Source organism: Lepidochelys kempii, chromosome 1 (assembly GCF_965140265.1).
Source record: "Lepidochelys kempii isolate rLepKem1 chromosome 1, rLepKem1.hap2, whole genome shotgun sequence".
Classification (NCBI taxonomy): Eukaryota; Metazoa; Chordata; order Testudines; family Cheloniidae; genus Lepidochelys; species Lepidochelys kempii.
In genome coordinates, this window is record NC_133256.1 from 109,839,130 (window position 1) to 109,857,595 (window position 18,466).

An 18,466-nucleotide genomic window follows, 5' to 3' on the forward strand; every position below is an offset into this window, starting at 1 on the left:
GTAATTAGCTAATCGGCAAAGTGATTTAAGGTGGTAAATATTTAGAAGGTGTTACTGGGCAGTACCTCGTCTGCTCCAAATCCTCTGTTGAGCAAAGTGCTGCAGGGTTCTATTTTGTCGTCTTTGCGGCTCAGTCTGCATGTGAGGGAGATAAGGCTTCAGTTTGGGTTTCAGTACCATCAGTATACTGATGACACTTTGCTCTCCATTCCATCTGGCTCAGATGATGCAGTTGATCAGCTGTCCCACTGTCTGGAGAAGATTGCTACTTGTATGAGAGATGGCTGACTGAAACTCAATCCAGATAAGATGGGTGATATTGTTTTGGGGGAAGCAGTAAGAGGGAGATAGCAGAAGTGATATCTTCTTTTGGGTGTGTTTGTCCACCTTTTATGACTAAGAACCTAGGAGTTGTGTTAGGTCACCAGCTGTTTCTGCATGTCCGTATAGCAACTGTAGCAGTGTGTGCTTTTCTTCCATTATCATCTGGTAGAAGGTTGTAGTCTTTCAGATACAGACTTCATCAGACAGATTCATGTCCTTGGTACCTCTAAATCAGTGGTTCTCAACCAAGGGTACGTGTGCCCCTGGGGGTACGCAGAGGTCTTCCAGGGCACATCAACTCATCCAGACATTTCCCTAGTTATGCAACAGGCTACATAAAAAGCAGTAGTCAGTACAAACTAAAATTTCATCCTGATAATGACTTGTTTATACTGCTCTATATACTATACACTGAAATGTAAGTACAATATTTATATTCCAATTGATTGATTGATTTTATAATTATATAGTAAAAATGAGAGAGTCAGAAATTTGTCAGTAATAGTGTGGCTGTGACACTCTCTTGTATTTTTATGTCTGATTTTGTAAGGAAGTACTTTTTAAGTGAGGTGAAACCTGGGGGTACGCAAGACAAATCAGACTCCTGAAAGGGGTACAGTAGACTGGAAAGTTTGAGAGCCATTGCTCCAGACTGAGTAGTGCAATGTGGTCTGCTTGGGATAAGTTAAAAGGCCACCCAGAAACTTCAGCTAAAGCAGAACAGAATGTGGTTGTTCCTTGCTTAATAATGTGTGATGCAGGGCACATAACGTTGTTCTATAGTCTACTGTGACTGGCAATGCAGTGTGTAGGTTTTGACCATTAAGCCCTTTATTATTTGATTCCTGGCTAGTTTAGAGACTTCCTCAGACTCATACCAGACAGTTGAGATTGGCTGGGACTATCCAGCTGACAACTGGCAGAGGCAAGAGGGTCTCAGTGAAGGGCTCTTGACTCTGGAACTCTCACCCTTTGGGCTTAAGAGACCCACTTAGCTGACCTTGGAGACGTAGAGAGAGCGCTATATATTTACTCAGACCTTGCCTGAGAAGGTGATTGAAATGGAGAGAGTTCTTTTCCCTTAATTACTCCTGGGGGAATTCTGCGCCACTGCGCAATGCAGAATTTTGCAGAATTTAATGTTGCGTGTGCAGAATTTCCTTTCTCCCACAAAAATTGACTGCAGTGCTTCTGGCCGCCAGTGGGGGCCACTGGATCCGGCAGAGCCCAGCTTGCACACAGAAGACACTACTGGGGGGAGAGCGAGCTAGAGGGTTCCTGTCAGCTGTGGTTCCCCACACACCGTGAGGGAAGGAGACAGCAGTGTGCAGGAAACTCCACAAAGTCCGGGTCCCAGCATCAGGCTGTTTTTCCCTGAGCTCTGAGGTGTAGAGGGTGTCTAGCTGGGGCAGGAGGCACCGCTGGGCTCTGGGGGTAGGAGGGTGGGTATGTGGGCTGGGCTTTGGTGGGGAGGGGGTGTGGGTATCTGGGAAAGGGGGGGCGGTGGCTGGGCTCTAGGGGGAGGCTGGGTATCTGTGCTAGGCGTTCCCTGCAGCTGGGGTCTGGGGAAGAGGGGGTGCGGGTATCTGGGCTGGGGAGGCCCCATGGCTGGGCTCTGAGTGCTGGGGGCGTATCTGTACTCTGGGGGGAGGGGGAGGAGTCCTGGTGTCTGACGTCCTGGCTGGGCTCTGGAGAGGGAGGGGTAGAGGAACAGAAACTGGGTTGTCATAGGGGGTTCTTTAGCTCTCTACATCTGGGGGAATTTTTTTTGTGCATATATATATTGTTACAGACATACTTGCTGACAGGTATTTTGAAATAAATTACCAAAATAATTAGGGCTCTCGATTAATCACAGTTAACTCTCGTGATTAACTCAAAAACATTAATCGTGATTTAAAAAATTAATCTCGATTAATGGCAGTTTTAATCGCACTGTTAAACAATAGAATACCAATTGAAATGTATTAAATATTTTGGATGTTTTTCTACATTTTCATATATATTATGTTCTGTGTTGTAACTGAAATCAAAGTGTGTATTTTTATTACAAATATTTGCACTGTAAAAATGATAAAGAAATAGCATTTTTCAATTCACCTCATACAAGTATTGTAGTGCAATCTCTTTGTCGTGAGAGTGCAACTTTCAAATGCAGATTTTTTTTGGTTACATAATTGCACTCAGAAACAAAACAATGTAAAACTACAGCGCCTGCAAGTCCACTCAGGCCTACTTCTTGTTCAGCCAATCGCTAAGACAAACAAGTTTGTTTACATTTACAGGAGATAATGCTGCCCTCTTCTTACTTAGTGTCACCAGAAAGTGAGAACAGGCATTTGCATGGCACTTTTGTAGCTAGCATTGCAAGGTATTTACATGCCAGATATGCTAAACATTCGTATGCCCCTCCATGGTTCGACCACCATTCCAGAGGACATGCTTCCATGCTGATGATGCTTGTTAAAAAAATGTGTTGATTAAATTTCTGACTGAACTACTTGGGCGAGAAATGCATGTCCCCTGCTCTGTTTTACCCACATTCTGCCATATATTTCATGTTATAATAGTCTCGGATGATGACCCAGAACATGTTGTTCATTTTAAGAACACTTTCACTGCAGACTTGACAAAACGCAAACAAGGTACCAATGTGAGATTTCTAAAAATAGCTACAGCATTTGACCCAAGGTTTAAGAATCTGAAGTGCCTTCCAAAATCTGGAGGTGTGAAGCATGCTTTCAGATGTCTTAAAAAAGCAGCAGTCTGATGCAGAAACTACAGAATCCAAACTACCAAAAAAGAAAATCAACCTTCTGCTGGTGGTATCTGACTCAGAAAATGAAAATGAACATGCATTGGTCTGCGCTGCTTCGGATGGTTATCGAGCAGAACCCATCATCAGCATGGACACATGTCCACTGGAATGGTGGTTGAAGCATGAAGGGACATATGAATCTTTAGTGCGTCTGGCATGTAAATATCTTGCGATGCCGGCTACAGCAGTGCCATGAGAATGCTTGTTCTCACTTTCAGGTGGCATTGTAAACAAGAAGCATTATTTCCTGTAAATGTAAACAATTTGTTTGTCTGAGCAATTGGCTGAACAAGAAGTAGGATTGAGTGGACTTCCAGGCTCTAAAAATTTACATTGTTTTATTTTTCAATGCCTTTTTTTTGTACATAATTCTACATTTGTAAGTTCAACTTTCATGATAAAGAGATTGCACTAAAAAAAGAAAAGGAGTACTTGTGGCACCTTAGAGACTAACAAATTTATTTGAGCTGTAGCTCACGAAAGCTTATGCTCAAATAAATTTGTTAGTCTCTAAGGTGCCACAGGTACTCCTTTTCTTTTTGCAGATACAGACTAACACGGCTGCTACTCTGAAAGATTGCACTACGGTACTTGTATTAGGTGAATTGAAAAATACTATTTCTTTTGGGGGGTTTTTACAGTGCAAATACTTGTGATCAAAAATAAATATAAAGTGAGCCCTGGAAATTTCGTATTCTGTGTTGTAATTGAAATCCATATATTTGAAAGTTGTAGTAAACATCCAAAAATATTTAAATAAATGGTATTCTATTTTTGTTTAACAATGCAATTAATTGCGATTTTTTTAATCGCTTGACAACCCTAAAAATTATTGAAACTGGCGTGATCATGTAGTGTTATTTTGACAAATAAAATTTGCAGAATTTTAAAATATAGTGCACAGAATTTTTAATTTTTTGGCAGAGAATGTTTGATTTTTTGATGCAGCATTCCACCAGGAGTACCTTATGCATGGGTGAGGGCAGATCTTTTGGTGTATCGCTGGCCTTTTTACATAGGCTTAAGCTTTTTTTAAAAACAATTGCTAGGTGCCTGATTTAAAAAAAAAATAGAATCAAGCCTATAGAATTAAGTGTTAGATATTAAGGCTTTTCCTCTGTGTTTTGTCTTAATTTACTGCCAAATTTTAAGCCCTTATATGACCATAACACAGAGATACAAATTTGCACAGTATTATCAAAACATAGAAAATTTCCACAAGATGGTATTTTAAGTTGTTTCTGTGTGTCATTTTGTGTTTCTATATATTTGCTTTGGTTCCAACATTTTCCATGCAGTTTCATTTTGAAGAGCTTGGCATTCCAACTAACAGTTTGGCAGAAGCAACTTCATTTCTCCCATCACTGCAATTAGTTATCTACAAGCCATCTGTTCATTGTTTTGAGTAGTTTGTCCAAAATGTCCCGTGTAGCTGTGATATCAGAGGAAAGCTGGAGTGAACTACAGAATCCATATAAACTCCTCTTCTGAATTAATTTTAATTCAACTCCTAAATGCATTAAAATCTTTTTCAGAATTCTGGTGAATTTTTGTGATGCTGTAAGCGAGGCAAAATACACCTCAGACCTGATCTGCAGCCATCCTGTTATACCCTAATTACAGTAATGTACATTGTGAGGATAAGCACTCAGATACCATAGTGCTAAGTGCAATATTCATGTCTGTATACATAGGTAGACTGAACAGTAAAACAGGCATAAAACACTTGGGTTCAAACCTATCTTAAATTACAAGTGAAACAAGTTCTTATTTATGACAGCCACCACTACACACCTTGTATATGGCATAAAACTGCAGATTGATCATCTCTGCTCAGGAGAGAGAAGTATAAAGGGTATCACAAACCGGAACTTAGACGTGGGTATGTGCTGCATCTAGATCTAGACGTTGCTATCGGTTTTCCATAAATGCTAACATTCATGGTGGATTTCTGTTTTACGTCAATATTATTCAAGAAACCACTTACATGCAATATCAAAAATGAGGAAAAGCTACCTAGTAGTATAGGAACACCTGGCTGCTGTACTGCTAACATTAGTCCATCTGATTGCTTAGAAAAAGATTACTTAAAGGAAGGCTTTGAGTTTTCCACTAAAAGATGCTATTGTCTCTTAGACTGTAACCATCACTTTGATCCTGAACTTTCTTTTAGGCTTCTGGCTCAATTAGATGAAACAGAGATTGCCTTTGATGAATTTTGGGCTAAACATCAACAAAAGCTTGAGCAGTGTATACAGCTTCGGAATTTTGAACAAACTTTTAGAGAGGTAAGGGTTTCTTGATGGTGTGTTAATATTTTACATTTATGTCACCTCCTTCATTCCCAAAGGATCCAAAAACCCAGATTATTTACATTCAACACTCTCTCTAATCCTTAAGGCAATGTATTTTTTCCTTACCTATTTATGCATCTCTCACATGCAATTGAAAGTTTTCTTCCAAACTTTTCTCTTATACTTGCCTTGGTCTTACATTCCACTATCACAGTATGTACCCTCTGGGCAGTCAATTACTGTCAGTGATACTTCAGGGATTACCATTAGGGTACGATGTTTGCAGTGTTGTTGCAGCCATGTTGGTCCCAGGGTTTGAGAGAGGCAAGGTGGGTGCGGTAGTACCTTTTATTGGACCAATGTCTGTTGGTGAAAGAAACAAGCTTTTGAGATGCACAGAGCTCTTCTTCAGGTCACTAGGGAATGATATAAGTAGGAGCCTCCTTGGCTTGAATGCTTCTGTCTAAAGATAAAATGTATTCTCCTTGCAGTGTTCTGATCTCCACTGACCAATGGGCACAGGTGTTCAGTGGTTCCTTCCAAACCAGTTCTCATGTAGCAGCATATTATGCTGGCTGTCTAGCACTGGTCTTATTACTGAGGCAGGTGAAATCACCTTCTTGGATATATGGTTGTCTCTCATTTCAGGTCAAAGCAGCTTTAAGTCTTGTGTCCGAGAGGTTATCTGCTTTCACTGATGTGGGAAACAGCTGTTCACATGTGGAGCACATTCTGAAGGATCTTGCCAACTTTGAAGAAAAATCATGTGTAAGTTCTTGTAATTTCTCCATATTTCTTAGTCTACAATATATTTTCGCTTTTTGGAGAGAAAAAAGAAAAAGCAGGAATTAGTTACTGAATATGTTTTATGACCCAGAGCCAAAACTCAGAATTGGGTAGAATGAGTGTCTTTTCCTCCCAATGATTAAAACAACCAATGTCATTAAAATTTGGAACTGATAATACTATCAGAAAAATTAAAAATGTGACTGGCAAACATTTCTAGTGTGGACACACAAACGGAGAACATTTTTTTTCAGTTTTCCTATGTATATTTTGTGGTGGAATAGTTATAGAGTTATGTCCATATAGATAACCATTGTAAGGTCTTGTGGTTAAGGCACTGGTCTGGGATTCAGGAGATGTGGGTTTAATTCCTGGCTGTTCCACAGCTTTCATGTGTGACTTTGAACAAGTCATTTCATCTATCTGTGCCTCAGCTCCCCATCTGTAAAATAATAATGATGGTACTTCCCACTGCACAGGTGTTGTGAGATTAAATCCATTAGTGTTTGTGAATCGCACAGATACTACATTGAAGAGGAGCACGGAAGTATTTGGATATCTGGAAAGACAGGAAAACACCTTTTATTTATTGGACGATGCAACAGTTAGCAATTTAACAAATGAAATTATTTGCATAGCAAATAAATGCACTTTTCCATAACAGAATACATGTTTGAGCTTTATTTTGGGAGCTTTTTAAAGAATGTTAACCCAACATTCTAACTAAATCTAGTATTTTTAAAATGTTTTTCTTTCTTAGGAATCCTTAGAAAAAGCTAGGGTGCTAGCTTCTCAAGGTGACCAGCTTGTTCAAAACAACCACTATGCTGTGGACTCCATTCTTCCAAAGTGCGATGAGCTCCATCATCTCTGTGATGCATTTGCTACAGAGACGGAAAAGAGGAGAGGTCTTCTTAACAAATCTCTGGAACTGCACAGTCTATTGGAGAAGGTAAATTTTATATGAAATAGTTCTGCTTCCCATCTCATTTGCTAATAATATTGCAAACGTGATGACCCCATGTGTTTGAGAAGTAAATAATGACCAGTAGAGGAAGAATGTTTCCAGTGTAAAATGGGCATTTGCTAATAGGGAGAAAAAAAATCAGAAATCTGACTTTCCCCCTCACCTAGCTGAACATTTTGTAAATTATATTCTGCAAACCATTCAGTTAAGTGTTTCCACTGATGTGTGTTCTTTCCTGTTTTTGTTGTGTTTCCAGTCCATGAGGTGGTGTGATGAAGGCATTTACCTGCTAGCATCACAGCCTGTAGACAAATGCCAGTCCCAGGATGGAGCAGAATCAGCTTTACAGGAGATTGAGAAATTCCTGGACATGGGGGGAAACAATAAAATCAAGGAACCGAATAAAGTTTACCAACTATATGAACCCATTCTCAACCAGGACCTAATGGTACCCTTAGGATTTATGCATGTGCACATACATTTACAGTCGCTGTTCATTTGAGATTTGGTTTCTTGCAGGGCTGATGTTAATGGTAAGCCACATAGCTGGCCTCCGAGGGCACTGAATTTTTATTGGCACTTTGAGCCTGGTTGCTCATTCTACTCACCAACTCCACCTGCAGTAGCCAGCAGCAGCACTGGGGGCCCGCTGGGAACTGCAGCACCAGTCTTGCTCTAGCCCAGCCCTACTTTTGTGTGGACCCAGGACTGCTTTTATTTTTTGGGATATGGAGGAGGAAGGGATGTTCTTCCCCTTTACAGACTTCCCCTGCAGCAGCCAAGACCACCCACTGGGACAGCTTTAATGTAGAATAGTTAGCAGTCCTACCTCTTCCAAGGCACCGTGCACCAGTGGATGTGACTGAGAGTCACAAAACAAACATGCCTCCAGCTTGATTGTGTCTCTCCCCCAACTCCTGCCTCTGGTCTGCTGCCAAAGATATCAGGATATGTAGCATTGCCCTAGTTTCTTGGATAGTAGTGTTCAAAAGATATTCTATCAAATGAGTTCTTGTAGTGTGTTACATGTTAGCAAATACTGATTCTAAGAAATGTGTACTCTCTTTAGAAAAATGAATTGTTCTAAATGCCATGTCACTTTCATGTGTGACTCTTACCATGCTTAGCTATTCTATTATGTAATGTAATTAAGTTGTCCTAAATCCTTAAGTGACATAGGAGTTTAGGTCCCATTTTCAAAAGTGGCTCTGGCACTTAAGTCAGTGGAACTTAGACTTTTTCAATGATGATTAGGCTCCTAAGTGCTGAAGTCAGTTTTAAAAATAAGAACTTAGACTCATATGTCACTTACGTACTTTTGAAACATTTACCCTTAATGTGGAAGTTTGAATCAATCATTATTTATTTCATTTCCCTAAATTTACAATGTGGTCAGCAGTGAAATGTTTTGATGGTGATATACACTAATGTAATTGGAACTGGTCTACACTACGATTTTATGTCGGATTTAGCAGCGTTACATTGAATTAACCCTGCTCCCATCACCACAAAGAAGCCATTTTTTCGACATAAAGGGCTCTTAAAACCGATTTCTGTACTCCTCCCCAATGAGGGGATTAGCGCTGAAATTGACATCGCCGTTTAGACTTAGGGTGCTATCCCACAGTGCACCATTGTGACCACTCTGGACAGCACTCTGAACTCGGATGCACTGGCCAGGTGTACAGGAAAAGCCCCGGGGAACTTTTGAATCTCATTTCCTATTTGGCCAGGCAAACTCATCAGCACAGGTGACCATGCAGTCCCAGAATCGAAAAAGAGCTCCAGCATGGACCGAACGGGAGGTACTGGATCTGATAGCTGTATGGGGAGAGGAATCCGTGCTATCGGAACTACGTTCCAAAAGACGAAATGCCAAAACATTTCAAAAAAATCTCTGAGGCCATGAGGGACAGAGGCTACAGTAGGGATGCAACACAGTGCCGCGTGAAACTTAAGGAGCTCAGACAAGCGTACCAGAAAACCAAAGAATCAAACGGACGTTCTGGGACAGAGACCCAAACATTCTGCTTCTACGCTGAGCAGCATGCAATTCTAGGGGGGGCCGCCACCACTACCCCACCCCTGTCCGTGGACTCCGATGATGGGATACTCTCCACCATGCCTGAGGATTTTGCGGATGGGGAAGATGAGGAGGAGGACAAGCTTTAGGAGAGCACACAGCACACCATTCTTCCCAACAGCCAGGATCTTTTTCTCACCCTGACTGAAATACCCTCCCAACCGAATGAAGCCGGAAAAGGGACCTCTGGTGAGTGTACCTTTGTAAATATAATACACATTATAAAAGCAAGTGTTTTTTAATGATTAAGTAGCCCTGAGGACTTGGGATGCATTCGTGGCCAGTACAGCTACTGGAAAAGTCTGTTAACTTTTCTGGGGATGGAGCAGAAATCCTCCAGGGACATCTCAGTGAAGCTCTCCTGGAGGTACTCTAAAAGCCTTTGCAGAAGGTTTCTGGGAGAGCAGCCTTATTCCGTCCTGCATGGTAGGACACTTTACCACACCATGCTAGTAGTAAGTAATCTGGTATCATTGCATGACAAAGCCTGGCAGCGTATGGTCCCGGTGTTTGCTGGCATTCAAGCAACATCCCTTCTTTATCTCTCTGGGTTATCCTCTGGAGAGTGATATCGTTCATGGTAACCTGGTTGAAATAGGGGAATTTAATTAAGGGGACATTCAAAGATGGCTGTTCCTACTGGGCTGTTTGCCTGTGCCTGAAAAGAAATCCTCCCTGCAGTTAGCCACGTGGTGGTGGGGGGGATTGGCGCTGAGCTGTTAGTGTTTGGCTAGCAGGGATCTTCCCTGATACCAGCCAGCGGTGGGGGGAGGGATAAAGCGATCATCCCAGAGAATTGGATGCAGGGCAGGGTTAGTTTGATTTCTGCTGCTGCAGTTTAACAGGAAAACCACAGCACTAAATGGCCAACTCAACGTGCTTTGCTTGGTAGGGGAAAGGAGGGGGCTGCTGTTACGCAGTTTGCAGAAGCCGAAAGACCTATGGCTTACCATGGCCACCTGCAAGCCGAATTCTGTTGCTCGGCACTGCATGTGTGATCTCTAACACCAAAGCCGCAGGCACTCAATATAAGATGCAAAATGCAACCTTGTACCAAAATCACATGTGCTATGTAATGTGAATAGTGTTGTTCACCGTGAAAGAGTATAGCCATTGTTCTGTAAAATGTATCTTTTAAAATACTTCACTCCCTTTTTTCCATCCAGCAGCTGCAAATGTTTCAAGTCTCCCTCCTCCGTCCCAAAGGCTATCTCAGATAAGGCGGCAAAAAAAACGCACGCGCGATGAAATCTTATCTGAGCTCATGCAGTCATCCGGCACTGACAAAGCTCAGCAGAATGTGTGGAGGGACACAATAATGGAGTATAGGAAAGTGGCCGATGAACGTGAGGAGAGGTGGCGGCAGGAAGATCAGAGGAGGCATGAGGCAACGCTGGGGCTACTGCGGGCTCAAATGAACATGCTCCGGCGTCTGGTGGAGGTTCATGAACGGCAGCAGGATCACAGACTGCCGCTGCAGCCCCTGTTTAACCGCCCTCCCTCCTCCCCAAGTTCCATAGCCTCGTCACCCAGACGCCCAAGAACGCAGGGCAGGAGGCTCCGAGCACCCAACCACTCCACCCCAGTGGACAGCCCAAGCAACAGAAGGCTGTCATTCAAGAAGTTCTAAAGTGGCCTTTTCCTTCCCTCCTACCCTCCTCCCGCACCCCAGCCGGGCTACCTTGTGAGTTTTCTCCGTATTTTTATAATTAATTAATAAAGAATACTTGTTTTTAAAATGATAGTGACTTTATTTCCTTTGCAAGCAAGCTGTGATCAAAAGGGGGAGGGCGGGTGGCTTACAGGGAATTTAGAGGCAACCAAGGGGGCGGGTTTTTATCAAGAAGAAACAAACAGAAGTATCACACAGTACCCTGGCCAGTCATGAAACTGGTTTTCAAAGCTTCTCTGATGTGCAGCGCTTCCTGCTGTGCTCTTCTAACTGCCCTGGTGTCTGGCTACGTGTATTCAGTGGCCAGGTGATTTGCCTCCCACCCCACCGTAAACATCTCCCCCTTACTCTCACAGAGATTGTGGAGCACAGAACAAGCAGCAGTAACAATGGGAATATTGGTTACGCTGATGTCTGACCGAGTCAGTAAACTGCACCAGCGACCCTTTAAACATCCAAATGCACATTCTACCACCATTCTGCACTTGCTCAGCTGATAGTTGAACAGCTCCTGACTACTGTCTGGGGTGCCTGTGTACAGCTTCATGAGCCAGGGCATTAAGGGGTAGGCTGGGTCCCCAAGGATAACTATAGGCATTTCAACATCCCCAATGGTTATTTTCTGGTCTGGGAAATAAATCCCTTCCTGCAGCCATTTAAACAGACCAGAGTTCCTGAAGACGTGAACGTCATGAACCTTTCCCGGCCATCCCATGTTGATGAAACGTCCCTTGTGATCCACCAGTGCTTGCAGCACCATTGAAAAGTACCCCTTGCGGTTTATGTACTGGCTGCCCAGGTGGTCCGGTCCCAAGATAGGGATATGCATTCCATCTGTAGTCCCACCACAGTTAGGGAATCCCATTGCAGCAAAGCCGTCTAGTATGACCTGCACATTTCCCAGAGTCGCTACCTTTGATAGCAGCAGCTCAATGATTGTTTTGGCTCCTTGCATCACAGCAAACCCCACAGTAGATTTGCCCACTCCAAATTGATTCCTGACTTACCAGTAGCTGTCTGGCATTGCAAGCTTCCACAGGGCTATTGCTACTCGCTTGTGAACTGTGGGGTCTGCTCTCATCTTGGTATTCTTGCACTTCAGAGCAGGGGAAAGCAAGTCACAAAGTTCCATAAAAGTGCCTTTACGCATGCAAAAGTTTCAGAGCCACTGGGAATCCTCCCAAACCCGCAACACTATGCGGTCCCAGCACTCTGTGCTTGTTTCCCGGGCCCAAAGTTGGCGTTCCATGGCATGAGCCTGCCCCATTAACACCATGATCTCCAAATTGCTGGGGACCATGGTTTTAGAGAAATCTGCGTTCATATCCTCATCACCGCACTGCCATCGTCTCCTCGCCTGGTTTCTCAGGTGCTGGTTCTGCATAAACTGCACTATAATGCACGAGGTGTTTACAATGGTCATAACTGCTGCGGTGAGTTGAACGGGCTCCGTGCTTGCTGTGCTATGGCATCTGCTCAGGCAATCCAGGGAAAAGGGCGCAAAACGATTGTCTTCTGTTGCTCTGACGGAGGGAGGGGCAACTGACCACATGGCTTACAGGGAATTAAAATCAACAAAGGGGGTGGTTTTGCATCAAGGAGAAACAGAATGGCCCCCTCAAGGATAGAACTCAAAATGCTTGGTTTATCAGGCCGTTGATTTCACAGAGGGAGGGAAGAGAAAATGAATACAAAATAAATCTGGTCTATTTCTTGTTTTGATCCACTTCATCTATCTTTATACATCTTGCTGGGAGCAGACTGTGCAGTACGACTGCTGGCCATCGTCATCTCCTGGCTGCTCATTAAAAGATGGTGTAGTAGGACTATCAGCAGGACTGAATTGCCATGAGACAAAACTTAAAAGGGTAATGACCTGGCTGAGTCACTCCCATGTTTGCCCAGGCGCCCCTGACCTCACTGAGGTCAGTTAAAAGAGCACCCTGGAGTACGTTGACGATAGCTACCAGTCATACTGCACTGTCTGCTGCCAAAAGACAATGAGGAGCTGCTGTGCAGCAATGCAGTACCGCATCTGCCAACACCCAGGAGACATATGACGGTGAGCTGAGCGGCTTCATGCTTGCCATGGTATGGCGTCTGCTCGGGTAACTCGGGGAAAAAAGGCACAAAACAATTGTCAGCTGTTGCTTTCACGGAGGGAGGGAGGGAAGGAAGGGGGGCCTGATTATATGTACCCAGAACCACCCGCAACAATGTTTTAGCCCCATCAGGCATTGGGATTTCTACCCAGAATTCAAATGGGCAGCAGAGACTGCGGGAACTGTGGGATAGCTACCCACAGTGCAAAGCTCCGGAAATCGACGGTTGCCTCAGTACTGTGGATGCACTCCGCTGACTAAATGCACTTAGAGCATTTGTGTGGGGGGACACACAATTGACTGTATAAAAACGCTTTCTACAAAACTGAATTCTATAAATTCGACCTAATTTCGTAGTGTAGACATGGCCTAAATGTCTCAGTCTGGCATTATAAATTATATTTTAGTTAGAATGAAGGAAGAATTTTTCTTTTTAAAGTTTAGAACATTATTTCTACATGCTCCTTTTTATATGCTGTATAAAAGCTTCACATATTGGAGGTTATTGTACCATAAATGACAGCATGACTTGTAGGTTTATTCAGAATTGTGATAATTTTATGCTATTTCTACAGGAACACGTGCAAAAAGTTTTTCAAAAGCAGGAAAGCATGGAAGAAATGTTTCAAAAGAGACAAGTGAGCCTTAAAAAACTGGCAGCTAAGCAGACGCGTCCAGTTCAGCCAGTGGCACCAAGACCTGAAGTCTTTGTAAAATCTCCTTCTGTGTCTCCAGGTAAATTGCTGCAAAAAGCTATTAAATCAGGTTCCTGCACTATGCCGATGAACTTGAAGAGAATTTAAGCTGTTGTCTGTGGTTATACAAATGACCTGTGTCAAACCTGTTCTAGATTAACAGCTGCTGTTTGATTCTAAACCAGGTCTTCGAAGAGGCTCGAACTATGTGTCCAACACAGAAGATAACATGCTCCGGAGAATGAACTACAGAAGACTAAAAGTAATTCTGAATTTGTTGTTTCATCTTGATCATTCTCTCCAGCATACGTGCATGCACACACACAGAGAGCTAGAGAAAGTCGTAATGCTTTGTGAAGTCACAGAACTCAAAGAAATACAGAGAGCCCCAGACAAGAGCTCTGGTAACAAGTTTTTGTTAAAACAGAGTTCCATTTTGTCCTCTCGGGTTGTACAATTGCCCCGAGATCCTTTTTGCTGGAAAGAAAAGCAAAAGCAGAACCTTTCTAAGCTGGTGGGCTGGCTTCCTCTTTTGTGGGACACCCCATTTATCCAAATGTTCTGATGTTCCCCAAGATCATCTGATGAACTTTCATTCTTTTGCCCTTGAATTTGCCTCATAGGTTACTTCATTGTTAATAGTTGCAGCCTTTCTTGTAGATAAAGGGACAGTCTGTATGTCAATGGTATTGCAAATAGACTGGGAAGTACATTTTCCTATTTTCCTTCTGACATACTTTTTCATATTGTGTTCCAGAGTGAAATGAGTGAAATCCGTCAAAGCAGAGGTGGATCTGTGATGGATGATGAAGAAAACCTAGCTGTGTTACGAAGGTGGGTACAGCTTCGTATACAACAGCCAGCATGTTATTCTGATTGGACTGATCAAGGTCTACCATTACCATTTGGTTCAGCAGATTCATGTGGCTATGATGTAGCCATGATGGTGCGTAAAATGGACTTCCATCTTGCATCGTCCCTTACAAATCATCTTCCTTCAGTAAGAGTGATATGGGGGGATTTAGGTTTCTTAAACTCCTCAAAATTGCATCTTCCAGCCTCATTCGTGGTTGGTTTTGTCCTCTGCTTCCTTCAACCAGCTTTATAAACCTTCTGTAAAAGCATACCTTCTACTGCACATGGAGCATGATCCCACCATTGTAGTTGTCATCTTCTCCACTGGCACAAGACTGCAACTTGCTGGGATTTTCTAAGTATCCCCTTGTTTGTGACCAGATTAAATCCGCAGATATTAAGACGAAGCTGTAACTTTTGAAAAGTGAATCTTAAGAAAACTGTTTAGTTTTACATTTGGTTACAGTTCAGAGAAGGGTCTGAGCTTTCATATGTTTCTCTGAATCAAGCCTCCAAACTTTGAGGTGTACTTATCATGGAAGCTACTCTAAACTAGTGGAAATGAATCACTTGTGCTCTGTGGTATACATTGAACGATATTTTCCCATTTTTAGTCTACAGATTGTATTCTGTTTGGACCATGTACCTAATTTCACATCCTCCAGGCCAACTTTCCATGATAAATGCATTAGTGAAAGGGGATTTTAAGGATTCAGTTCAGATAGGTATTAGAGGTTTGAATAGTTATCCGGCCTTAAATAAACTACCAAAGGTTTTGGTCACCATACTTCAAAATTGTTTAGATCATTTTACCTGAAATTTGTGTGGTTGGTTGATCTGTGTTTAAGCTGAAGGACAATGTTGGCAAAAGGGAAAATGCATATAAACTGGCCATCAATACATTTAGGCTGGAAATTAGAAGAAGGTTTCTAAGCATGAGGAGTGTTTCTGAACAGCCTCCTGATAGGAGTTGTGGGCAGCAAACAACTTAATCAGTTTTAGGAGTGAGATTGACAAATTTATGAGTGGGACTGTGTGATGGGGTTGCTAGTGGCACTAGAGGTCAGGGTTCAGCAGACCTGGGGGTCACTTCCAATTCATGTTGTTTGTTGCTAAAATCTAATTCTTCAAGATTTCAGCTAGTCTCCTGCAGGGGTCAGGAAAGGTTCCCCTTGCCCCAGTGTATCCTGGTTGGGGTTTTTTCTCCTTCCTCTGAAGCATTAGAGGTGGCCACTGCTGGAGATGGGACACTGGATTGGGTGGGCCGGTGCTTTGAGGTGGTACTGAGAATTCTCTCAGGGGCTTACTAGCTAGTCCTTGCTCACATGCTGAGCATATGTGGGATCACGAAATAATTTCTTCACATTTTCTGCCTGTAGGACCTAATGGTTTGGTCTCCTACGGGCTGTGGTGCTTTGTTCTAGTTTTGGTTGTTGGGTGTGATGTTAGTGGCCCGTGATATACAGAAGGTCGGACTATACGATCTGTTAGTCCCTTCTGGCCTTAAACTCTGTTAGGGAAATCTCAAGGAAGTCCCTAGTATTCCTTTGTCCGCATCACAGAACCACCATATGAATTCCAAAATTAGTAATCTTGGTCCAGTACAGATCTGGGATTGGCATAGCAGGGTTTGCAGACTGAAGTATATTGGCTCACCTATCTGAAAAACCCTTCACTGTCGCTGACTGTAACCATCACTCTTACTTTCACGTGTTCGTGAGCATGTGAAACTTCCCCCACCCAAAAGCGTAGTGAGGAAAAAAAATCCATGTGAACTGTGGAAAACAATGTGACAGACATATGGCAGGACATTTCTTCATTATATGCTGTCATAAATATCAAGGGAAGGGTAATCACCTTTCTGTATACAGTGCTATAAAATCCCTCCTGGCCAGAGGCAAAACCCTTTCACCTGTAAAGGCTTAAGAAGCTGAGGTAACCTCGCTGGCACCTGACCCAAAATGACCAATGAGGGGACAGGATACTTTCAAATCTGGAGGGGGGGAACAAATGGTTGGTCTGTCTGTGTGATGCTTTTGCCGGGAACAGATCAGAAATGCAAGCCTTCCAACTCCTGTTAAGTGAGTAAGTAATCTAGCTAGAAAATGCGTTAGATTTTCTTTTGTTTAATGGCTGGTAAAATACGCTGTGCTGGAGGGAATGTATATTCCCGTTTTTGTGTCTTTTTGTAACTTAAGGTTTTGCCTAGAGGGATTCTCTATGTTTTGAATCTGATTACCCTGTAAGGTATTTACCATCCTGATTTTACAGAGGTGATTCTTTTACCTTTTCTTTAATTAAAATTCTTCTTTTAAGAACCTGATTGATTTTTCATTGTTCTTAAAATCCAAGGGTTTGGGTCTGTGTTGACCTGTACCAATTGGTGAGGATTCTTATCAAGCCTTCCCCAGGAAAGGGGGTGTATAGGGGTTGGGGGGATATTTTGGCGGGAAGACATCTCCAAGTGATCTCTTTCCCTGTTCTTTATTTAAACACTTGGTGGTGGCAGCATACTGTTCAAGGACAAGGCAAAGTTTGTACGTTGGGGAAGTTTTTAACCTAAGCTGATAAGAATAAGCTTAGGGGGTCTTTCATGCGGGTCCCCACATCTGTACCCTAGAGTTCAGAGTGGGGAAGGAACCTTGACATATGCCATAAATACTGATGCATAAAATGGCTCGAATATCAAATGACCAACTGAATTTAAAATGTAAAAATCTATCTTCAGTAACATATTGCAGCTCTAACCTCCAGCTCCTGCAGCACTTGCAAATGAAGTAGAACCCAGGCTTAGAGCATTTGATGTCACAATCTGCTGCATCAGTATATAATCTTCTGATTTAAACGGCATCCACCACCCCTCTATTTTTAGGAAAGACAGTTTGACATAAAATATGGATATGCAAATATGCGTATTATATTCAGCATTAATTATTTTTCAGAGTAACAGCCGTGTTAGTCTGTATTCGCAAAAAGAAAAGGAGTACTTGTGGCACCTTAGAGACTAACCAATTTATTTGAGCATGAGCTTTTGTGAGCTACAGCTCACTTCAAGTGAGCTGTAGCTCACGAAAGCTCATGCTCAAATAAATTGGTTAGTCTCTAAGGTGCCACAAGTACTCCTTTTCTTTTTATTAATTATTTTTGTGTATGTAAAATAGGCTAATAAATTTTAAATGGAGATTCATTAGTCTGGGAAATTAACAGGCCTTTCTTAATTATCTCTCTGTTAACAGCCATGTAATTAATGAACTTATTGAAACTGAACGAGCATATGTGGAAGAACTTCTGTGTGTTCTTGAGGTAAGTCTATTTATCCATATATCTGCTGGTGGAGCTACTCATCTGAGGAGCTGACACCTGCAGTAGTTTATCCTTAAATTAATAAATTCTAGCAAATGTACAATACAAAAAAAAATTGTTTGCCCTATGTATTATCTATCTGGAAATCACTTTGGGGCAGACTGCCCCAGTATCCCCAGGGCTTAAGGAATAGCAGTGATGGTCTAAAGCCATGTTTGCATTCTCCCCTCCTGACCTATGCTAGGTGATCAGACCAGAGAATCTGGCTCATCAGGCCCAGTGGATAATGTCTACATTTGAAAGTCAGACTTAAAACAACTTTGCATGCATTTCTTGATGTGTTAAAATGCTAACAGACAGGATCTGCAATGATTTTTGTTACCTGGGGTAGCATTATAAATGTGGATGAGTAAGAACAGTAATCTGAAATATCGGTGTTTAAGATTGTATAGACACTATCGCTAGCTTTGAAACTATCAGTTGAAATGTATAAAGACTTACCAAAAACTCTTGCAAATTACATAGGAATAAATTATGTGGAAATATGCTAGCTTTGCCTTGAATGCG

The 18,466-nt window shown here is 42.4% G+C and overlaps 1 protein-coding gene across 15 annotated transcripts in view; it reads left to right on the forward strand.

Moving 5' to 3' along the window:
• MCF2L (MCF.2 cell line derived transforming sequence like) overlaps window positions 1-18,466 on the forward strand; it is a 266,639-nt gene that overhangs the window by 224,956 nt on the left and 23,217 nt on the right. For all 15 annotated transcript variants that reach the window (XM_073350279.1, XM_073350290.1, XM_073350166.1 and 12 more), the window contains 8 exons: window positions 5,316-5,430; window positions 6,085-6,204; window positions 6,983-7,174; window positions 7,446-7,637; window positions 13,622-13,781; window positions 13,927-14,003; window positions 14,499-14,575; window positions 17,833-17,899. In XM_073350279.1, the coding sequence (XP_073206380.1) occupies window positions 5,316-5,430; window positions 6,085-6,204; window positions 6,983-7,174; window positions 7,446-7,637; window positions 13,622-13,781; window positions 13,927-14,003; window positions 14,499-14,575; window positions 17,833-17,899 (1,000 nt within the window). The remainder of the gene's footprint in view (window positions 1-5,315; window positions 5,431-6,084; window positions 6,205-6,982; window positions 7,175-7,445; window positions 7,638-13,621; window positions 13,782-13,926; window positions 14,004-14,498; window positions 14,576-17,832; window positions 17,900-18,466) is intronic.